This window comes from Megachile rotundata, chromosome 4 (assembly GCF_050947335.1).
Source record: "Megachile rotundata isolate GNS110a chromosome 4, iyMegRotu1, whole genome shotgun sequence".
NCBI lineage: Eukaryota > Metazoa > Arthropoda > Insecta > Hymenoptera > Megachilidae > Megachile > Megachile rotundata.
In genome coordinates this window covers 4,424,646-4,445,028 of record NC_134986.1, presented here as the reverse complement: position 1 = coordinate 4,445,028, position 20,383 = coordinate 4,424,646, and the positions used below count along the sequence as shown (strand labels likewise).

Below are 20,383 nucleotides of genomic sequence, written 5' to 3'. Positions count from 1 at the left end.
TTACAGACGTATAATTAAGAAACTGAAACTTATACAAGATTGTAATCTTCTGCATCGCACGGAATGTAACAGGTTGAAAGTACTACCGATAATCTGGAATATCACACAATTAATTACAATAACGAAAGAACGAAAATTATTATTAGCGGGCTAGAAATTATCTCGTTTAGCTAATCCGCGCGTTATGAAAGACAAGAATGTACTTACCTTTCGCTGCAATTTGCATAAATTATCTCTGTAAGTACATGCATTATATTATCAAATACATTGAAACTTCTACAATCACTGGTTCAGTATTACTTTTCAATTTTTTTCTCTTTTGGTTTATATTTTAACTCTTTGATTCGCACTTATTAAACCAAGTATAATATTAGAAAAATGTACGGAAAATTAAATTAAGCGTCTACATGTTTTTCACCTTACGCAAAAATAAAAAAAAATCATTTAAAACAGCTCGCCATTATTATTATTTGTCCTCTCAGCATTTACTATTAAATTTGTATCGGCGCTTTTGAAGTCGTTCGTACAACATTCACGGTGACGGTAATAAAAATAGTGTCGCGGCTCATTTTCGTACAATGTTTTCTCTTTTTCTTCAGTTTTCTTTTTATCTGGCCCCCAGCCGTATAAATTTCGCGAATAACAAACAACAGAAATGTTCGTATACAGAGTGTTTCGCAAATTTTTCGTTTTTCGTAAAAACGTTCAAATCCTCGAGCGAATACATTTCATTTTTTTAACTACCATTTTTTAATCAATTATATATATTAATTTGCTTTTAAACATTACTATGGCTACGAGTGCCATAACTAAATTAATAAATTAAACGATTACTTAAATATACATGTATAAATAAATAGTATGAATAAATTATAAATAAATAATACGTAACAATTTCCTTGTAATTCGATAAAGTTTGGTTCTCGATTTTTCGTTGGTTAACAGTTTCAGCCCCAACTGCGTAATATTACGCATTTCAGAGAGGCGTTTGTCATTAGTTACTCTGGGATTGAACGTGTTAAAGAGTAATTTATAGTGACTTTCGCCTCTAAAAACAATGTACGAACTCGAGGATTAAGAAACCCTAATTGTTATCGAAGATTTATTTCGTATTTTATTTTAAAATACCGAATTTTTTCATTTATACCTCTCGGTAAATTTAAAAAGCGAATTTCATAATACCTAATAAACAATATTATATCTATATAATATTATAAATGATTCTATCTATAGAATCATTTTTTAGTTACTTTCGTAAATAAGTAAAAATCTTTACTTTTTGAGGTTATGATTAGCATGAAACACCCTGTATACGTATTAAATACCAATTGTACTTTAAACAAATTACTAGTAGATTGGTAACGTGAAAATAAATCGAACAATAATTTGTTTCCTCTTTAACAGATTCTCATATTTCAAATTGTTGTTCGAATTATTTCGTACGCTGTTCGACATATTTGATTTCAATTTTATCGTTCATTGTGTGTGTATGTGTGTGTGTGTGTACAAGAATTAATTGAAATTAGGATGTCATAAAATGTACAGTGTGTTCCAAAATTAAATGATCATATAAATAATACGAAATGTTAAAAGTTCAATAAACTTGCGAATTCTTTTTGTTGTATCGAGAAAAGTTGATTTTTTACTTTAACAAGAGTAGAAAAATTAATTGAGAATATAGTAACAAATAATGTTAGGTTTTTCAAATTAAATATTTAATTTAAGTTAAATTTTAGGAAGGAAACTCTAGGAAGAAAAATTGGACTAAAATTTTCATAATTGACCATTCTTTTTGGAACGCACTGTAGATATAGCCTCCCTAGAAATATATTACTTTAAATAATTATTAAATAATAAATGACGTGAAGAAACATGCAAGTAATATTCAAAACTCTCGCAGATTTTTAAACAATTCAAATATACTAGAAATTTAAATAATTAATGTAATTCTGAAAATCTTTAAAGTCTTAAAAATCTTATAAATCTTGAGTCTTCCAATACTCTCTTTCGTGAACAACTTGTACAAAATAATATTCCAACTTCGAATTATTTAAAATTTCATAACCTGAAAATTTCGAAAATTTTAAAAGGTTAAAGTTTTGAAAATTTCATAAGTCTTGAAAGTCTTGAAATACTAAGTTTTAAAAGTTTACATAACAACACGTAATCATTAAGATCGAATTAGACTAATTTCACGTCGAATGATGGACAACTGCGAACGTTTATGCATTTATGAACGTGCACAAAATACGTAAATTACATAACTAAAAAAATGTAATAAATTATTCAGAGCACGTTAAATATGCAAGTTAATCCTTCAAACTATTTGGAACGAAAAAGATTGCATAAATGCTCGCAGTTATCAGTAATTACGTATGGAATAATTGTGATGCAAATTTAGAATTTCCATATCGTTGTACCTTCTTCATTTTTTATGAATCTTTACTAGCTTTGCTAATTGCACTCATTCGAGCACGAATACTTAATAATTCATTACTAACGTTACTAATGCAGATTTAATTCACTACGTTTATAACTGGTTTTGATTTCTCAAATTATTTAAATAACAGTTTTTAATTTTTGCTATTTGATCCATTTTAAGGGGGAAAAATTTTTAAATATTGTATGTAAACTTTTAACATTTATGTTTACATATGTAACACTTTAAGCGTACAGTGCAATAATATACAGGGTGTTACCTATAACGCTACTCTCGAAAAAAAGTTTAGAACAATATTTGCAAGGTATGAAGTGCACAATTGATATTAGTAAAGCGAATTTTGAAAACAGTTTGTTCTCTTCGCAAAGTCAAGGTCACCTTGGGTTTTTTAAATAGGAACATACATTTTTTTTATTCATAGCTTTAAAGGACATCGAGACGAATTCAAAACATATATTACATGATATTTTTATTAACATATAACTCGATTTACAGAAGAGGAAATGTGAAGTACTCAGCTTTTGACTTTGGTAGTGCAACCATTATTTCATTCCGAAGAGATTACTGAATATAAACACGTAAGAAAAATACACTTTATTTAATTACATGTTCAAAATGTATGCCGCCTTCCATCACGTAATATTCCAGTCTTTTACTTCACATTTTCACTTCTGTAAATCGAGTAATATGTTAATAAAAATATCATGTAATATGTGTTTTGAATTCGTTTCTATTTCCTCTAATGCTATGAATGAAAAAAATGTATGTCCCTATTTAAAAATCCCAAGGTGACCTTGACTTTGCCAAGAGAATAAACTGTTTTCAAAATTTGCTTTACTAATTTCTATTGTGCACTTCATACCCTGCAAATATTGTTCTAAACTTTTTTTCGTAAGGTGGTTGCAAATGGGAGAAAAATCGTAAATAGCGTTACAGGTAACATCCTGTATGTATTGCACTGATCTGAAAAGTAGAAAGTGACAAATCGTTAACCCGATCGGTAAGTGTCGCCAGTAAAAAGCCGATTAATAGGTTCTCTGTCGATAAGTATTATAAAAAATTCTATTAATCTCGGTTGGTAAAATATTAAGAGCCCCAAAATTTTCAGGATTTTCAAAACTTTCAAAATTCGTAAATATAAAATTTCCACAACTTTTAAAGTTTGCAAAACTTTCGAAACTCTGAAGAATTTGAAACAAACTTTAAACGTTTCATAGAAGCTTTCTTCATGATTTTGTAAAATCTATTTTTGCGCTAATGAAACAATGAATAAACGAAAGTTTCTTTTGTAACTTGTGTCCTTTATCACTTAATAGTTATTTAAAAATTCATGTTTCTAGAGATATCCTGCGCATGTCTAAGCATATTGATAAATAAAAAATAAATAAATAAAAATACTGCGAAGCACCGTAAAATAAAATTGTTCGACATAGCTCGGCATGAAAATTGTCTTAGGCATTTTATGTAAGAGCATGATAACTACTCGTCTTTCAAATCAATGCTACGCGGCCGTAAATTGCATACGTCTTTTATTAGATCGCTGTGTACGAAATGATCAATTCATTAAAAAAAAATTAACAATAACTTCGTCAGAAACAATATTCATTAATCGGAGTATCTTTCATAAAATCTATGCCTACTCAACTCATGATTTCATTTGAATTACTAAATGTAATTTTATACATGCGTTAATATTATTCTCTTTTAACAATTACCCTTGAAAAATATTTTAATTAAATTTCATAAGAGGACAGTACATAAATTTTACTCTAAACTTTTGTTTGCTACTGACAATTATTAAGAATACTGATAAAATGTTTATATCTTCATTAAAAGAATTACTGACAAGACAGTTATTTTAAACAATATTGACAAGACAGTAATTACTAAATTTTTAATCGATGTATAAGTGCCATTTCAAAGAAGTTTAATGTCATGAGAATTTTAGTATTCTATATTTCAAAACCGATCATTTGGTACTCAGCAACCTAATACAGTAGAGTATGATTAAATGTCCACAGTGAAAAACAATATAAAAATTTGGATATTTATCAAGAGGTATAGATATTTAAAAAAGTTTAATAAATGATTATGAGTTGAATACTGCTATCCAATATGAGACTATATTTATTAACATTAATGTTAGATATAGAATACTGAAGGTTCAATCTAATTCCAAAAGCTGGTGGAGACATTTAATCAAACTCTACTGTGTATTGTTCAGAAAGCTCGTATTCGCAAAACCTTGACTAATGTCCGTTAAAAAAGGAATTAATAGCTTTTGGTCTTCTTAAAAATATGAAGTTGATAGTATATCCAACGTATCTTAAAACACTGAATTATTTTTATTTTAACAATGTCCTTAGTATAAACTTCCTTGTAGCTTTGATACTATAATGGGACGATTTTATATTTACATGTTTTTCTTTAAAAGATTTTCATAAACTTTCAACGTACTGTATTAGGTTAACCAACCACATATTTTGAAGAAGACCCGCTAAATACTCTACTAAACAAAAATATGAAGAACATACGTTGAGGGGAATACAGTTTGACAAAAATCTCCAGATAACAAAGGTAATATTATGATCCAACTTCTGGTCGCCCAAAAAGTCCACGAACAGTTACAATCGTTCACCGCACCTCAAACTGTTTATAAATGAAATGTATAAACTGGAGTCACATTTCCAAAATAATGTTGCAAGATGCTAGTCTCAAAACCATATGGGTAAAATTAAAAAAAAGTTTGACTATATATACAAAATTGATAGAACATCGAATGTGCACATAAATTATACGAAACTAACTTACAATTGTAATTAACGCAATCGTCACTACGCTATAGCTATCAGATTGTACTTTTAACTATTGTTTTCGCAATACTTAATTATTTGTTATTGCTATAGTTCCAAGCAATTAATACGAGCATAATTAGGTAAGCAAGAAAATTTCTTACATTACGGACGATGGACTCATGGAAATGAAAGACGCAATAGCAAACGTGTTTATGGCCTGATTAAATACTGACGTATATAAATACAGAAATAACTTCTGCGCTTGAATACTTTTATTACCAGTGTACAAAGTACACTTTAATGCAATGTAAGCTTTTGTTAAAAGTAGCCTCCCAATATGTGCCTTCCATTTTAAAACCTAGGGAAAATTTAGAAATCAGAGTCCATAGACATTCCAGGGTGATCCAAAGGAAACCTCAGGATAATCTTTATCACAGGATGAAGAAAATTTTAGGAAGATCCAAAAGGAGGTAGGGAGATACAAAAGAATTCTAAGGGATATGTCAGGGAGATTCAAGGAAAACTGGTCTTCAAGAGAAATACTAAAGAAATACCAGAGAAAGCCAAAGGAGATCCAATGAAAATTCAAGAGAGGTTTCCAAGGGAGATCCAAGGATAATTTAAGAGAGACTAATCTCCAAGGGAGATCCTAGAGAGATTTCAGGGAGATATACTTGAGATCCAAAAAAGATCCTTGAATTCCCAGGGAGATCCAAAGAACAGAGAGTAACAAAAAAATTGAAGAGCCAGCGAAAGATTAGGAAATCCAAGAAGGAGCGAAGAGAATTAGGGAGAGCCAAGGAGAGTCAACACACTTCAGAGAGAACTAAATCAAGCCATAAAGAGATCCTAGAAAAAGCTGAGGACAGCAAAAGAACCAGAGACCCAGAAAAACCTCAGGAGAGCCAGGAAGAGCTAGGGAAAACCAGGAAAAGCCAAGGGTAGCTAGACAGAGCTAAGGGCAGCTAAAGAGAGCTAGAGTGCACTAAGGAAATCCCAGCAAGATTCTAGAGATAGTTAAGAGAGACACAAGAACTAAGAAGAAACAGTCTAACCTAGACATTCCCACATTCCCCCTCAAATGATGAAAGCTTATATTGCACTCAAATGTACATATGTTCACATTAAACGGTCATCCAATCTTATATACACTATCAAATTCTTTCTTAATTTTACCCATACATTCTTAACACTCATACTGTTACAATATCATTTTGAATGTGACTCCAAAGTATACAAAATTCATTCATCAACAATTTTGGAACACAAGCGTTCGCATAAATCATAATAATTCGACTAGCTCCGCGAAAATGAAAGTCCATTAGTTAAATCGTTAGTGAACTGGTTCTATTTTGATTAAAGCGAATGCAAAGTCTTCGAAGAGCTTCACAAACATACGTCTATAGACTTAAAGTGATTAAATTTCTGTGTTACACGCTCGATGGAAGTTACGTCGGCTACGTAGAATAGAGTGAACGGATATGCAAAGTTTTTCTTTTCTTATCTTTCTCTGTGTTCCCACATTAACCATCGTTATAGTTCTGTTGAATTTGTATCGTTTTGCGCTACGAGGAGGAGTTATCGTTTCGCTTATACAACTAGACAAAAAATGCGAGTTACATCGGTGTCCACACGCGTTGCGGCTCGCTCGTTGAACAATTTCGATTATCCTGATAAAATGCTTATGCGGTTAGAACGAATATAAAACTATTTGTAAAAGATCCGTGAGAACGGTACCAAACGATGCATCTTCGCGCGCCACATTTCTATCTGTCTTGCGATCATTTTGCCTTTTTGCAAGTGTTTTCTTAAATATACGGCGCGCGGAGATATTTCGCATGCTTCTCATCTACGCACACACACTAACACGATTCTGTCGCCGCGTATTTAATAAAACAATAAATATAAAATATATTAAATCACCCTAAAAGGATTTCGAAAAATGAACAATATTTCTTTTGGTATTACGGGTTTTTCGTCGAACGTGTTTCTTTTTCTCGTTTTCAACTTTTCTGTTTTTTGTCCCATTTTCTTTCAACGCCTCGTCATTATTTGTTTTCGCATCGCACATACACACACAAGCAGGCACACACAAACGTACATGTACACAGGCAGACAGGAACAATCACGGGCGCTTTTTCCCTTCCCCCCTTAACTATACTACATTATTATAATATTTTTTCATTCTATCGGAAATAACTTAGCGTCTATATCCAATATATTAGATATTAAATAATAATCGTTATCATCAATATATTAATTTTAAATAATATAATTTCTAACAAAACACCCGCCACTCAACAAACAATCAAAAATAGACGTCGACATTATCATCTTATTTGGAATTTCAATAAAAATAATTACGTCCTAAGTTTTCTACTCATTATTATAAACTCTCGAGTGTGATATAATTATATTATTGGCTAACTTAAGGTTCCTCGTAGTTCACAAATACATTTCTTTTTTTTTTGGCATACTACGATGCGATACATTGACTATGCACTATAATGAATAATACGTGACTTGAAATGATGAAAATACAAGAGATTATTATACAACCACATTGTTCTTTTTTTTTCTCCCTAATAATCATAGAGACTTTGTGATTTTAAAGAAGTTCCATAAAGCAGTAAACCCTTATTGTAGATGTACAAAGTGTGACGGGTTAAAACATAAATATTTCTAAGAAAAAAATTACCAAGTTGCAATAAGAAAATTCTAATTTCATTAAAACAATGAAAAAAATATTTCATTTCGTGTAGAAACCAAATATAAATACAGTGAGAGGCAAAACTGAACCGATAAAACTATTTTTCCAGAAAATTATTATTTATTTATATAGTAATAGAAAGTAAACCTGTTTACAATTATACAACTATTTCAGCTTAAAAGAATTAATACTTTAACTTCGTTGCTTTTAATTTATCAGTTCTAATGCTTTTCTTTTAACTCAGATATCTTGACATACTCATTAATAAACTTTTACAATATTTTTAACATATTGATGCCGATGGTTCCATAATTTTAGGGTGGATAGTTGATATTTTTATCTTGATACCATTAGATAAAGTGTCAATCCATTTGCAACAGTAACAATCTCACATACATTACTGCAGACAGTAAAAGAACAAAATTTTTTTTTCATATTATAGGATATATCTATCCCAAAATGTAATACAATATAGCAGTACAAGAAATATGATATACTTATTGACCTAAGTAATAACTGCGTTTTTCATTTCTTGTAATACATTTGTACATACCCAATAATATTCTTCACGTTTTTGACATGCTAATTGATCCATACAAACAGCATTTACAGCTTTGAGATACCATCATATGAAGCAAATGAATTAAATACACAACTAATAAATCAAAGGTAATGAAGTTGAAGCATCAATTGTTTTCTAAACTGATAGGTGCAAAATTTTATACAGGCTAACATCAATAGCTTAGCACAAATATTGTATGACCACTTTCAATTTGTGAAGCAAAAAAGTATATTTAAATATTCAGTGGTACTTTATGCAAAATTATAAATGTGTGTGTAACCAAAATAAATTTGTAAAGTAGACACAAATACAATTTTTATACAACATAATGTAGCAGTTAAGAACTACTTATTGAATATAAAGACGCAAATTTCACAAAAAGAAGACATACGATATTTGTGAACTAAGCTATGAACATGTTGGAGGAGCTAGAACACTTTAATCTAAGAGGCATAATAGAGCATCAATAGTATCTTGATATCTATAAAGAATTAAAAATTTAAAGATAACATTTTATAAGCAACTAATAATGTGTTAAAAGGAGAAACGGTTGCGTTTTCATTGTATTGTACTAAAATAGTACATACAGTATAAGTGTTCAATGAAGAATTGGTTGCTTTTGTTCATCATCAATGTCAAAGGTAAGTTATTAATTCTAGTAATTATTATTTCTACTATTTTTTATGAATCTTTTCCGCTATGTGAAAACAAAAATATTTTCAAGAATGTGTTTTCTAGAACACGCTAATATAAAGTTACAAGAGATTGTTATTATACAGCAGTGCTTTTGTTGATCACAAACATTTAATTTTTCATTTTCACAATAAAAATAGTCAAAAACCACATACCTAAAAATAATAAAAGAAATCTTAACAAAACTAATACCAAAATAGCGACGTTTGAAAGCGTAACAAGTATATTATTTCTAAAGTAAACTGCAATCAACTACAAAATATCAATGCTCTATTTTACAGCATTGCAAAGATACTATCAACGTGCTCCTTGCCATATTAATATATCACTATCTATGCACTTGTACTTTTAAGTAGTACTGTTCGCAAAGCAAATGCGACTTCCTAAAAAAATGCTAGCACACTTTTCATTTTTAAATGTTGGATAAAAAGTCCGAACGTCTTTTAAAATTTAAATTGATTGTTGAGGAATTGACCTAAAAATTGGTCCATCAATATATTCACTTATCAAAAAGTGTTTCAACTGACCCTACAGTAATTTAAATAATTTTCTGGAAAAAGCGATATTATTGGTCCAGTTTTGTTCTTCGCTGTATGTTAGAATTAAATTTGTTTCCCTCCAATCATCACTATTTCATATAAAATTGAAATAAATATTTTTAAATAGACAGCGACAAAGGAAATATAATTAAGTATTTTCCGTGATATGGCAGTCTGAAAAATTTGAATAAGAATTTCCTAGTTCTCAATGGAGTTGTGTAACTGTTTGAAGCTCACCATCCCAATCAAATTTCAGTCGAATCAATTCCATTTTCGCGACACTCCGCCACCAACGGTCATTATTAAAAAAACTGAAACTTACATTAGTTACGTGTATTAAAATAATGCGTATGCATAGGTCTGACCGACCCACTGCAAGATAATAGAAGTGTTCTTTTCTCCGTATCAGAAAACTGAATACTCTCCGCGTTCATCTTTCATCTTGTCCAAGAACACGTCGCATACATTTATTATTTTACTAAATGGTCAAATACCCCCAGGCGTTTGATTTCTACCTTGAAACTGTTCGAAGGTCCCCTCCAAGAAGGGTGCTTGTAATACATAGCAATATACGTATTTGTATTTCCAATGTGAAAAATATTCATTTAAGTGTTGTAAATACTATCTCACAAAAAATATGATTCTCTCTATAAAATTGTCAAATTCTATTATCTCTCTAAGAACGTATTTCGTTTGCGATAAAACAACCCGTATTGATGAGTGAATGCGTCGTTTTTTTTATTTTTCTTTACGAAAGATGAAAATGTTTTAGGCATTTCTTTTAAACTTCATTGTTTTTGATTGATTTTTTTAGAGCTCCGATCGCTCCGACCATTAGCCATCATTGTTTTATTATCAAGGAATTCATCATCGGGATTGCAAACGCATGATCATTCATTTGGATACGCCATTCTTAGTGCTATATACTGGATCCTATATACTTTTGTGCTAGTATCATTTCATTGATTTAGTAATATAAGTTTTAAAAACATCTCTCAACGAAATTAATTAAGAATTCATGACGTTTCTTGTATCATAAGTTAAAAACGTAGAAAATTGACAAGCGGCATTATCTATCTTATAAAACGATTAGTTTAAAAACCAGTTTTTCTCTTTATATTAGCAAATTTAAAAATCTATATACTCTAAAAAACTAAGTGCTTCTCGCTCTCTTTAAACGTAATGCTATCACGAAATGAAATCTGTCTATTGGAAAACTATCGCATAAAATAATATAAAAAATTTTATACTCGCATTATAATGTTTCATCGCGATAAAAAATAAATCTAAATCTATATATATAGTCCCAAAAAAAAATAAAAAAAGAATTATATCGATGAGAATTCATTAACTGTTTAAATCAAGAAAATTGATTAATGTATGATTACGCTTGAAGGGAGACCTACGTCCAGTTTCAATTTATACTGCAAACTTTGTGCATTCCATTGGTTCCTGTTCAAAGCGTTTTATAAAAAGTCGAGTCATCCGGGATTCTTAACAAGCTTTTTACCACGATAATCGTAAACACGTCGACAAAACAGAACCATATCCGAAGACACTGGTATTGGGGGCTGACGATTTTCTCTTGGATATAATTGATCTCCCGGCGGAACTATTAAACCGGGACTCTCTAATCCTTCTTCGATTCTTCGTAAATTTTTACGATACCTATAAGTTTTATTCAAATTTGTATAACATTTACCATTTTTTTCTATTGATTACTTGGATTATGTTAATCTGGGGTACACAGGATTTTGAACTTTCAAAATCGAAACAGAACGAGATCTTAAAACTTCGATATCTCTCATAATCCGAAAGTCTCACACAGCTACGTTAGAAACGCATGTACAATTATTCCAACTATCCAGAATCTACTGGTATTTATATATCCGAATATTTAGATTTTCATTATAATCCTAGTATAAATGCTCATCAGAATTTCAAGCTCTCGTTTGAATTTTTTTCACTCAATTTTTAAAATTTGGGTTCTCAAACGTAGGTACGATCTGCATCGTTCGTACTGTTAAGTTTAGTCATTAGTAGTGATCTAAGAAATTCTGAACTTACCGACAATATTCATTAAATGTCAAAATATAACATTTATCTTCTATACAAGCCACACTATTTGCATCACGATGCCTTGAAGCAAACACTTCATCCTCGGTATCGTACTGAGTTCTACCTTGCTCAGTATGTTCGGGTCTGTAGTACCACAGCAACGAAAACATCATTTCACCTGTAATCAAATTCATTTTTATCGCATTGATGTTTATTTAAATGTTACAAAGGAATATATTAGATAATATACCATCATCGGGATTTTCCCATAACGCGGCAATTTTTGCTACAAATGGCAAATCAGCTTTTCGTGGACCACTTTTCAATAAAACACAGTCACGGGGTCTCAAAACATCACCACTTTCATGTTTCATACTCGCGTAACATCGACGTATAGCCGATTCCTCGTTCTGCAAAATGATATTCAAATAAGCCAGTCATATCAATTAATTATAATAAACTAAGAAATTTATTTGTTAAAACTATACCGTTAAATAAACTTTGGCTTCAAATGGATCACCCTCCCAACTCCAACCATTACTCCATTTAGGTTTTAAAAATGTTTTTCTGGTTAATATCAAATTTTCACTTCCAATGGAGCAGTCTTCAACTTTAGAGTTAGACTTCTTGATTGGTGCTTTTTTCGCGCTCTTTCGCTTCTTTTTCACCAAAGCTGGCTTTTTTAGAGGCTCAGTCGGTTCGTTTGATCTAGACTTTGTTGTATTATCATTCTTCTTACCATTATCTTTTTCTTTTGTTTGCTGGGCTTTAGATTTACTTTTACCTTTACATTTTTTCTCATGGGTTTTTGACTTTGTCCGTGTTTCTGTTTTCTTCGATTGACCACTTTTTGCGATTACCTTCGACAATTTTTCTGATGCTAATTCTTTCACCAAATCAACTTTTTTAACCACTTTCTTTACCGCAGATAACAAATTTGATTCCTTTTTCGCTTTTTCCGGTTTTTCGTTTTTACTCTTTCTGTCTTTTTTCTGTGTCAAGTGCAATCCATGCTGAATAACATTATTAATCGTTTCCATGATAGAACTATCGCTAGCAGCATGCTTCAAACAACTTGGCATATTGTTAGTTGTACTCTGTTTAGAAGTTTTAGATTTTTTCATTACATTCTCTGAACAATTTGAATTTTCTACTTTGCGCTTTTGATTTTGATTATCCTTCTTAGGCTGTTTCTTCTTCAAAACACACTCATCGCCACTACCATCAATCTTTTTTATGGAAGGTAGAATTGGTACAGAAATTTTGGATGACAAGTCACTATTATTTAATTCTTGTGAAGAGCCAACAGAAAGGGTTCTTTTACTTACTTTTCTTTTCTTCCTACTGTCAGACAAACTATCCAAAGATAATTTCCTTTTTGACACCTTTTGACATTTAGAAGTTTCCTCTTCAACTTCCGCTTTCTCTGTATCTTCTTTTTCTGGAGTCTCTTCAATAGTTTCTTGCACTGTTGGTTCATAATCTGGTTTTTTCCAATTCTCACTATCTACTGCAGCAACATCACTTAATTCTTCCTTAACATCAGGATCTGCATCCAATTTATCATCAAGTAATATACCTGAATCTTTGTCAATCTCTAAAATGACCATCTGCCCCTCTTTCATACACTGTTCACATTTCATGATATCACATTTGTATTCTGATTCACACTTAACGTTACAATTTGCAACACAGGACAAATTATTGCCTATTTCCACACTGCAAGATTCACACTTCACATTATTATTTTCCAACTTAAAATTGTGAAATTTACTACTTGGACAGGTTGTCACTGTCAACTTTTCAGCAGGTGAAAGAGTTTCCATTTTAACTTCACAGGTTGATGTACAGGCACGTTTTTGACATCCACACTTTTGTAGTTTATCTTCTGAACAATCTTTCTCATCCTAAGAATATTATTAAAATATGAAATTAAACTGTAATGTACTCCTAAAAAAGTTATATGTCTATTGTTAAAAAATATTAATAATGTATAAAAATAAAGAAAATTTAAATTAAAAAAATATGAATTTACTGTTTTAAGAATAATACGTAATTCTTGATATTTAATATTTCTATAACGATACAAGAAGCGTGACGATCTCGAGGCCAATAAATGAGCGATTGACTTACTGAGAATAGTACGAGGCAAAGATAAAATTGATAAGATAGCACGATTCAACTTATAAAGTATCCAGAATATAATGCGAACCTTGTTCTTGCAGTCCGAATTTTGCGAACGATTATGTCCACTGACTAAATTGTGAGACGGAGGGACCAAGGATTGGTTCTGATTCAGGTTGCGATGAGTGTTAAGTTGGACGCGATCCGTATCCCAGGCGTTGGCACCGTGAGGCGGCGCTAGCCCGGCTAGCCCCCTCGCCGGCGAGGGCGGACCTACCAAAGCACTGGGCGGCAATGACAGACCGGGCCCCGATACCACTGGCGCCCCCTTACCATTACCAATAAGGGGCCCAGTATCCACGTTTTTTGGACAAGACTGCATCGGGCATGGGCAACCCTGGAAGGCTGCATCTAAGACAAAATTATTAAGAAATATTAATTCATAATTCGTTCATTTTTATTCCTGTTTAATACTAATTCAATAACGGGCACCTATATCCTTGGACGCGCAATGATCTCTGTACTACCAATAGGTAGACACTACCTATTAGTAGCGCTAATTAAAAATGAAATTTCTGTAGGTCTCTAGGCTCTCGTTAATCCCCTCCCTAGGCTCTTTCTTCATTCTCCCTAGCTCCATCTAGATTTTTCCTAACCCCCCCCCCCCCAATTCTCTTTATGCTTTACCTAAGTTCTATCTAGATTCTTTTTAGATCTTTCGTAACCTTTCCCTTGACCCTCCTCAGACATACCGGCGCCTAAGAGCATCGGTTAGTACTAAATTTGCCCATTACTGATCTAATTACTAATGAAACGAAGAAAATACTTACGATCTACGAAAGGTCTTCCCTGAGAATGTAAATACGCCGGATTCGGTGGAGGAGGAGGTGGTGGTGGAGGTGGAGGATAACCACCATAATAAGCGGGCAGAGGATATTCACCAGGTGGTGGTGGAGGTGACTGGTAATCCACGACGGCTGGTCCTCCTGCTGTAGCACCACTACCAGGGCCACCACCTCCGCCAGATTCCTGATATCCGTAATACTGCCTGAAAAGATACCTTTTTTTTACAGCATATTAAAAGAAAGTTAAGGGTCCCCATAACGAGTACTTCCTGAAATTACATGCAGTAATATGATAAATATGTTTTACCTTCTATAAGTTGGTGCATATTTATAATAAGGCGGCGGATGAGCATGTGGATGAGAATATGTTGGTGGATAACATAAATCTGGATACTGTGGTGGAGTACCATAATATTGGGGACAATATGCCCTATAAAATCCACCTCCTATAAAAGCAATATAACATTTGTATTAAACACAATTAAAAATTGTTAAGAATGATTATTTAAGATGTACTATGAAATGTAGACAAAATTATGTACCTGTACTACTAGTTCCTCCTGAAGTAGTGGAAGTTGCAACTAAATCATCTGAACCTTCAGAATTTTGAGGAGGAGTAGGAGTTGGTTCTGGAGGAGGTCCTTTAATGGGTGGTAAAGTTGGTGGGTGTTGTATCAGTGGACCAGCCGGCTGATAATACCCTAATAATATAAAACAAATATTACAGATTATATGTTTTCCGAATATTCAAGGTATAATTGTATACTCATAAAGTATAATTAATTTACCATGTTGATGTGGAGCAGAAAATGCTGAATGTCTTCTAGGTGACATACTTGGATGATTACCCTGGCTGCCAGGTGGTTGCATAGAAGATAATGCACCTAATGGTGTATATGATTTGCATGGTTGCTCCAATTTTTGCTGTTATAAAACAATATATTTCTTTAATATCTAGTGCAATAATGTCTTTATTTCAGTCATATTAAAAAAAAAACTGACCTGATCATGAAGCTCAGTAGCAACTGCAGTAGCTGCAGTTTGAGTATGACTTGTTGAACTTATTCTATATTGCATACCAGCAATGCTACAAAAACCTTCATGGTGTGTGGATCGAGTTTGATTAACATAAACACCTTAAAACAAAGGTTCTATCTTAATGAAGTACAAAGATATGCAAAAATCTATTTTAATATAATTAATAGATTACCAGTGATAGTAACATCTGTATCTTGATTCAAAATAACAAGTTTGTTAGATGGTTTTAAAACATCATCTTGTTCTGAATTTTGCCTTGATTTTCGTTTGTCGATATCAGAATCAGTTTGTTTACGTCTCTTAATGATCTCCACTTCTGATTCACTAGAAGAATCGGAGCTACTGCCACATCGATTCTTTTCGTCTGAATAAGAAGCAGCTAAAATAGCAGTAGCATTAAGACTCGCCATTCTTTTGCAAACAACCATATCTTTCAAATCCATTACTTCTTCATTTTTCTTTCTCCGCTTAATTATTTTCTTCTTATGTTCCGTATTCTTTTCACGTTCATAGTCATCGTCGGAAGAAGAAGAAGATGAAGAACTTTCTAACATATCCCAATGTTTCCCACGCAACCCTGGCACGTTTCTAAGTTTCCTTTTTGGAATATTTTCTTCTGTTTTAGTTTCTATCTTCTTTTCTTTTTCCTTACGTACTTTTTCCTGTTCTTCTTTCTCTTCTTTTGTCTTCTTTTGCTTCTCTTTCTCAGGTTTCGGTTTACAAAAACCACCAAGATACACTCCTCCAGTCTCGTTTTCGTACAAACAATGAACTTTGGCTAACGCGTTTAAAGAAGCTACCCTATGTCGTTTTGGTCCACTCCAAAAGCCAAACAATCTCATTCTACGAACACGCTCGTCGGAGGGAGAATTAGCTCTCTCTCCTTTCTTCATTTCCTTTTGTTTATTTCCTTTTGTCTCATCATTACTTTCTTCTTCTACATCTGATAATAACGTATCTTCAGCTATATTATCCCCATTGATTGTTTCATTTTTGGGACTTGCAGCAATTACAGTTTCATTATCAGTTTGTTCTTGTTTAGAAGGAACACTATCATTTGTATTTTCTTCACAGACTTTAATTTGTCTACTAGACTCTTCAGAAGATACTTCTTCGGAAGAAGACAGTGGTTGATTAGTGTTTACTATTTTCTTTTTTATTATTTTTTTAGCTGTTCTCGAGGTGCTTCGTATAGTTTTTTTAGCGTCCTGTGATTTTAACTGTGATAGTTCCTCCTTACAACTTTTCTCTACATCTTTATCTTCTTTTAATTCACTTTTTATGTCAGTTACTTCTTCTGGTTCTTCATTTGTCTCATCTTTACTTATAACTTTCTTTTGCTCATTCAAAGATTTTTCTGATTCCTTCAAATCCACCTTCTTTTTAGGTACAACCTTCTCTACAAGAGTTTTAAATTTATCATCTTTTTTTAACACAGAATTTATTTTATTACTCTTTGAAGACAATTTAGCTTTCATATGTTTTCCTAATTTTGGTTTCTTTTCCTGCATAACTTTGTTTTTAGACATATTAATATTTTTCCTTTTTGTTCTTTTCATTGCTTCATCCTCCTCACTTACTGATGTTTCTTCGTCTTTTATCAAATTGTCTAATTTCATTTTTTTATCCACCAATTTTTGAACAACCGATAAATGTGTTTTCTTTGCCAAAACAGTCTTTCTGGAAATACCTTTTTTCTGCATTGATTTTGTCTTAGAATCTTTTTTAGTACGTGTTAAAGAGGCTTTATTTACTGTACCTTTTCCAAGAAGCTTTTTACGCTCTGATTTTTTATCTTTTATCACAGATATCTTCAGACTTTCCTTAATGTCTGACTTGATGAACTTTGTATCTTTCTTTTTCTCATCTTTGCATTTTTTTTTAACAATGGAACAACAGATTTCTAACTTTTCTTCCTGTAAATCATTCTCTTCCATAGAAATCAAAAGTTTTGCTTGATCTTCCACATTTTCATCATCAACTTTACCACTCTTCTTTCTATCTTCTACTTTTTCAGGTTTCTTCTTATTTTCTACAACTTGTTTATCCAATTTAGTTTTTTCTTCTATTTTTTGTACTTTCTTTTTCTCTACACTCTCAGAAGTGCAGTCATCAATGACTTTTTCATCCATTTTATCTACTTTTTTTTCTTCTACTTTTTCTGCCTTCTTTTCATTATCTTTACATTTTTTCTTATCATCCACTTTTTCACATTTTTCCTTTCGCTTTTCCTCAACTTTTTTCTTATCTTCTATTTTCTTTTTTTCCTCAGTTTTCTCTGATTTTTTCTTATCACTCTCCATTTTCCTCTTCGCATCCTCTAACTTCTCCAACTTCTTAGACTTTTTCTCTTTCCTCACATCAGATATAGATTTCTCTAAAAATGAGCGACGTTTTTTAGCAATTGTTGGCATTTTCGTTGCCTTCCGGGCAACTGTTGCCTTTTTCTGTGGCTTCATTATAACTTTTCCCTTTACATTTTCAACTTGATAAAAATATATTTAATGTTGACGAAAGCTCCGAGAAAATCAAAACTACCTAACTGCCATTGTAAAGTATTATAAATATTGTAATCGTGCTGAAGCTGACTATATCTGCAAGTAATAAAAAGAAACATCAATTTATTAAAGATTATAAATGTTAAATAAACTTCTAAGTTCAGCTTTGTTATATTAATTAAAATAATATATTTCATGCATAATTAATTTGTGTTATAAAAAAATAATTTTATTTTTCTTAAAAATATCAAAATGACAATCAACTTACACTGTTATTTTTTAGTATTGTTCAGAACGTGATACACTTAAAACATAAGTGAAATAAAAGAACTGCAATAAATGTTCAATTCTGTGATGCAAGAAAAAAAAATTAAAAAAGAATTACGATCGAGAGTGTCGGGTGCGCGTACTTTCATCGACTTGTTGACAAATCGATCCCTTTAAATCTCGTTGCTCCCATCGTTTAATATACAGCTGATAAATTCGTTGCTCAATATTTCCCACTATGATTTTACGGTGTTTTACAGGCTGAGGACAACAATGCTTGCAAGAAGTGCAAAGTTCACGTTACAGATAGAGAAATTAAAAGGACAAGGACAACAGGATACCTTTTAAATGTATCCGTAGATGGCCACAAGTGGCTAACATAAACCTACTCTACTGATCGATGAATTTGTCACGTACGAAATTTCACCGAAGTCGTACGCTTTTACGAACACTTCTGCCAACATATTTTCAAAAAATTAAGTCATACGCTCAGGATGTAAATGTTATTAAGCGACGAGAAGTAAATGCGAAACAACGCATAATTTATGTTTACCTCTAGCGAGCCCTTTTGTTCCTACACACAGCCCGCGAACGCTTTTTTAAACGATAAATTAATACACCAATGTAATCGACTAATCCGTTGATATTTTGGTGAGCGCACCCCTAAAAGAAATGATAACACGTTCTTTTTGCTTAAATTTCCCGTTTGATTTCACAATATCTAACACGGATTTCGCATTTCTTTCTCCCGAAACACGTATCTCACTCGACGTCCCTGCCCTTTTACCGTTGCCTTGTCGGCCATTTTCTTCCTCGCGCCGCTCCCCCACTCTTCCTCTTGTACGTTGCCAAATAGCAGATGCTGTCTTCCGTTTTCCCTTAGACATCCGCTAGATGGAATTACTTATCTATTGGTGGAATAGTAAAGATTTTCATCTGTTGTTCAAAAATTAGAAACAAACAGAGAAACAGATTGAGACAAATTAATGCGCTCGCATTTTATTGCCACATATTGTACAGTCTCGCGTTATATGACTTCACGTTTTATTACCACGTGTTGTGTAGTCTCACGTTGTATAATCACGCGTTTTATTACCACGTGTTGTGTAGTCTACTTTATATGTATAGATTTGCATTTTATTACACGTGTTGTACAATCTCGCATTATATCATTACGCATTATATTTTAATATTATTGTATGTGTAGCTTTACGTTTATATTACTATTGGATATAAAACCTCGCGTTATATAGCCTTACATTATATTGCTATTGGGTGTATAACCCTGTGCTATATAATCTCATATATATTGCAGCAATAATATATTGCCTCGCATTATATAGCTTTTTGTTACATTACTGTACAATATATGGCAACGCACTGAATCACTATAGATTACATTTTGACACTTTGTAAAGTGTCGCGTTATATTACCATGTATCATGTAGCTTCACTTTATATCACTAAACATTGCCACGTGTTGTATCCTATGCGTAGATCACTACGTATTGTATAATGTCATGTTATATCACCATAATTTGTATAAAATCACATAGTATTACTACACTTTGTACTTATGACATCGTGTTATATAGTCTCGCATTATATCGCCACTCATGGTACAGTTGCGCGTTGTAACACGTATAATTTTGCGTTATACATACAAGACTCACGTTGTACAACCTACGTCATACGTTTCTATGTAATAGAAACTTCTAAGAACTCTATCAAAATTTGTATAAAAGTATATCTCATGTACGTGACAATTTTCTAATAAATTCCGTAAATGTTACATTATCAAATACCCTAAGTTA

General features: G+C 32.1%; 1 protein-coding gene across 5 annotated transcripts; it reads right to left on the bottom strand.

Annotated features, from left to right (window-relative positions):
- Positions 1-300: 300 nt before the first annotated feature.
- On the bottom strand, positions 301-20,343 carry LOC100880619 (uncharacterized). 5 transcript variants are annotated; one of them, XM_076531182.1, is made up of 13 exons: positions 19,357-20,343; positions 15,977-18,181; positions 15,769-15,902; positions 15,555-15,690; positions 15,309-15,467; positions 15,074-15,212; positions 14,752-14,981; positions 14,010-14,332; positions 13,126-13,704; positions 12,286-13,026; positions 12,048-12,207; positions 11,807-11,975; positions 301-11,407 (listed from the first exon to the last, which is right to left on the bottom strand). In XM_076531182.1, exons 1-13 carry the CDS (start codon positions 19,454-19,456, stop codon positions 11,221-11,223), a joined length of 5,262 nt encoding a protein of 1,753 aa, XP_076387297.1. In that variant the 5' UTR covers positions 19,457-20,343; the 3' UTR covers positions 301-11,220. The 5 variants fall into 5 exon arrangements, with proteins under 5 accessions (XP_076387297.1, XP_076387295.1, XP_012149867.2 ...); XM_076531180.1 differs by having other exon boundaries at positions 12,286-13,704; XM_012294477.2 differs by having other exon boundaries at positions 12,286-13,704; positions 15,977-18,398; positions 18,571-20,342.
- Between the last annotated feature and the right edge of the window lie 40 nt (positions 20,344-20,383).

What these genes read in the sequence shown, in the direction of transcription:
- LOC100880619 (XM_076531180.1), bottom strand. Translation starts at nt 19,456, where the DNA reads ATGTCTAAGGGAAAACGGAAGACAGCATCTGCTATTTGGCAACGTACA. An exon ending in AAGCCAAAGTTTATTTAACG is followed by an intron (nt 12,208 to 12,285) that starts GTATAGTTTTAA and finishes ATCATTTTGCAG; the next exon opens with AACGAGGAATCGGCTATACG. An exon ending in ATGGGAAAATCCCGATGATG is followed by an intron (nt 11,976 to 12,047) that starts GTATATTATCTA and finishes ATTTGATTACAG; the next exon opens with GTGAAATGATGTTTTCGTTG.